Source organism: Dinoponera quadriceps, unplaced genomic scaffold, assembly GCF_001313825.1.
Source record: "Dinoponera quadriceps isolate SergipeBrazil2010 unplaced genomic scaffold, ASM131382v1 scaffold488, whole genome shotgun sequence".
Taxonomy (NCBI): Eukaryota; Metazoa; Arthropoda; class Insecta; order Hymenoptera; family Formicidae; genus Dinoponera; species Dinoponera quadriceps.
Window position 1 is genome coordinate 90,948 of NW_014554601.1, and position 2,418 is coordinate 93,365.

The 2,418-nt window shown below is 27.0% G+C and overlaps 1 protein-coding gene across 1 annotated transcript; it reads left to right on the forward strand.

Annotated features, from left to right (window-relative positions):
* Positions 1 to 1,001: 1,001 nt before the first annotated feature.
* LOC106752260 lies at positions 1,002 to 1,935 on the forward strand (the record flags this gene model as incomplete). Its single annotated transcript, XM_014633829.1, has 3 exons — positions 1,002 to 1,450; positions 1,601 to 1,700; positions 1,816 to 1,935. Coding segments are annotated over exons 1-3 (669 nt in total), but the record flags the coding sequence as incomplete, so codon positions are not given.
* Between the last annotated feature and the right edge of the window lie 483 nt (positions 1,936 to 2,418).

The following is a 2,418-nucleotide window of genomic DNA, read 5'->3' on the forward strand; positions in this document are numbered from 1 at the left end:
AGCATGTAATTATTGTTTTCGTTAATAATTTTTAGAACAGTCTTTGTATATATGTGCAGTTAAAAAATATTATTACATTATGAAAATATTGTTACATTATAATTAAATTACACATTTCAACCAAATATTTTATATTAATATAAAAAAAAATTACAAGAATTTTAAAAAATACTCGTATATTACTGAAGGACAATAGTTTTTCAATAGCGTACCAGTAATTTTTTTTTGTATTCTTGTAGTTTTTTTTGTGCGAATATATTCACTGATAGAGATTTTTTCATTTGTATTTATGGAATTTTGATATTTTTTGTTAAAATACAATCTACTAAGATCTCCGTAGGTAGATTTTGAATGGGCAGTGAAATTAAACCGTATCATATTAAACTTTATTGGATTATGGCCTAAAGCAGCCCGAAATTCTCAACAAAAGTTATTATGTAATTTACGAGTACTCGTCGTCTTTCTGGGAGTAACACTAGGCGTACTGATTCCCTCTGTACATTCTCTGATTAGAATTCAAGGAAACGTCATGTTAATGATAGATAATTTACAATTTACTTTGCCGGCCATAAGTTGTTCTATAAGGATAGTAATCTTTTGGTGGAAAAAAGAAGGTAAATATAATTTTCCCTTTAAGATATATACATATATATACATATTCAAAACTATAAGATATAATAGGCAGACGTAAATTAAATAAAACATACATAAATCGCATATATATAAATTATATAAAGGATTCTGTCTAAATTGTAAACTTAAAGTTGAAGTATGTTAAAAAATTCGGGACCTCACTTTTTTCCTGATATCTTTATTCTTTTTCTTTATTATTAAAAACTCGAGGAGGAGAAAAATATGATTCTAGTCTTTTTAGTTTCTCTTATTTATGATTATGTCTGATATAGTTTCCATTTCAGTTCAATAATATTATTTATTATTTTGGCATTTTCATTATAACATTCGTTATTGATATGTATTAAGCTATTGTACCAGTAGTAAACATGGTCGCAGAAGATTGGGATAATTCAAAAAGTATTCAAGATAGAAATGTAATGATTAGAATGGCGCAGAATGCCCGCAATATCATTACTTGTGCATACTGTATAATGGCAGTTGCATGTTTCTTTATAATCGTTTTACCTGGCTTTGGAATTTCAATGAGATTGACGACAAATTTTACTGATCCTGGTAGACCACTGCCTTTGCAGACATATTATATTTACGATGTAACGAGCAGACCACAATACGAGCTCACATTTATTAGTCAGGCTATCTACATTCTCTTCGCAATTATGTCTTACACCGGTATCGACAATTTCCTCGGACTGCTAATATTTCACATATGTGGTCAATTGGAGATTCTCAAAAATCAATTGATAAGCTTGGACAAATATAAGAACTTTCATAACAGCCTGAAGAGCTGTGTGACGAAACACATCCGTTTAATTAGGTTTTATCTTTTTAACAGTAGATTCTTTTACATTTATTATAGATTATTATTAATTCGAAAAAATTAATTTTTCTATAAAAGATTGATATATGATATGTGCGTCTAATTTTTCAAATAATATATTGCAAACTATATTTCTCTTTTTTATAGAGCTATTGTAGTTATAGAAGATACATACAATATAACACTTCTTGCATTGTTTGTATATTTTGGAATACTTTTTGCTTTTTATGGTTTCCGTATAATTACTGTAAGTATGTAATTATTTGGACATGAATTTTTGTACAATATATTTGAAATGTTCTCAAATTTTTAACGTAAGTTTCCATTAAAATTATACATTTTACGCTCGCTACATTAATTAGTTGTTCGAGAAAGGGAATGATTTATCGTTTTTTCACTTGATGTATCTATTATCCAATATCTTCAATTTATTTGCTCATATGTGCCTATATTGTGCCCTCGGCGAAATTCTGGTTGCTCAAGTAAGTATTTATACAAGGTGTCTGGGTTTAGGTTTAGGTTTAGGTTAAGATATTTTCATCTACAAATTGAATTCGTTAAACTAAATTTTAAAAATCTACCATTTTATAAACTATTATAGTAAACGAAAATTAAATGAACAATCAAATCAATATCAAATCATTATCGTAATGACATCGAATTGAAATAATGGTCGAAATTGGAACCATTGCAAAACATTTCACTTTGAAGTCCGCTTTATATGATACAGTTAAAGGGATAAATTATTTGTTACATGTATTTATTGTGAAGTATTTAAATAAGCATATAATATATTGTCTGCAAGGATATTGATATTGTAACATTTCGATGTCGATGAATTGAAAATATTTTAATTCTTTTTTCATATGTAATAATTATGTAAGTATAATATTATTGAAATATTGTATTAATAAACATAAAGAACTTGGAAATTTTGTAATTCGATCATTATAATTACGTTGCAA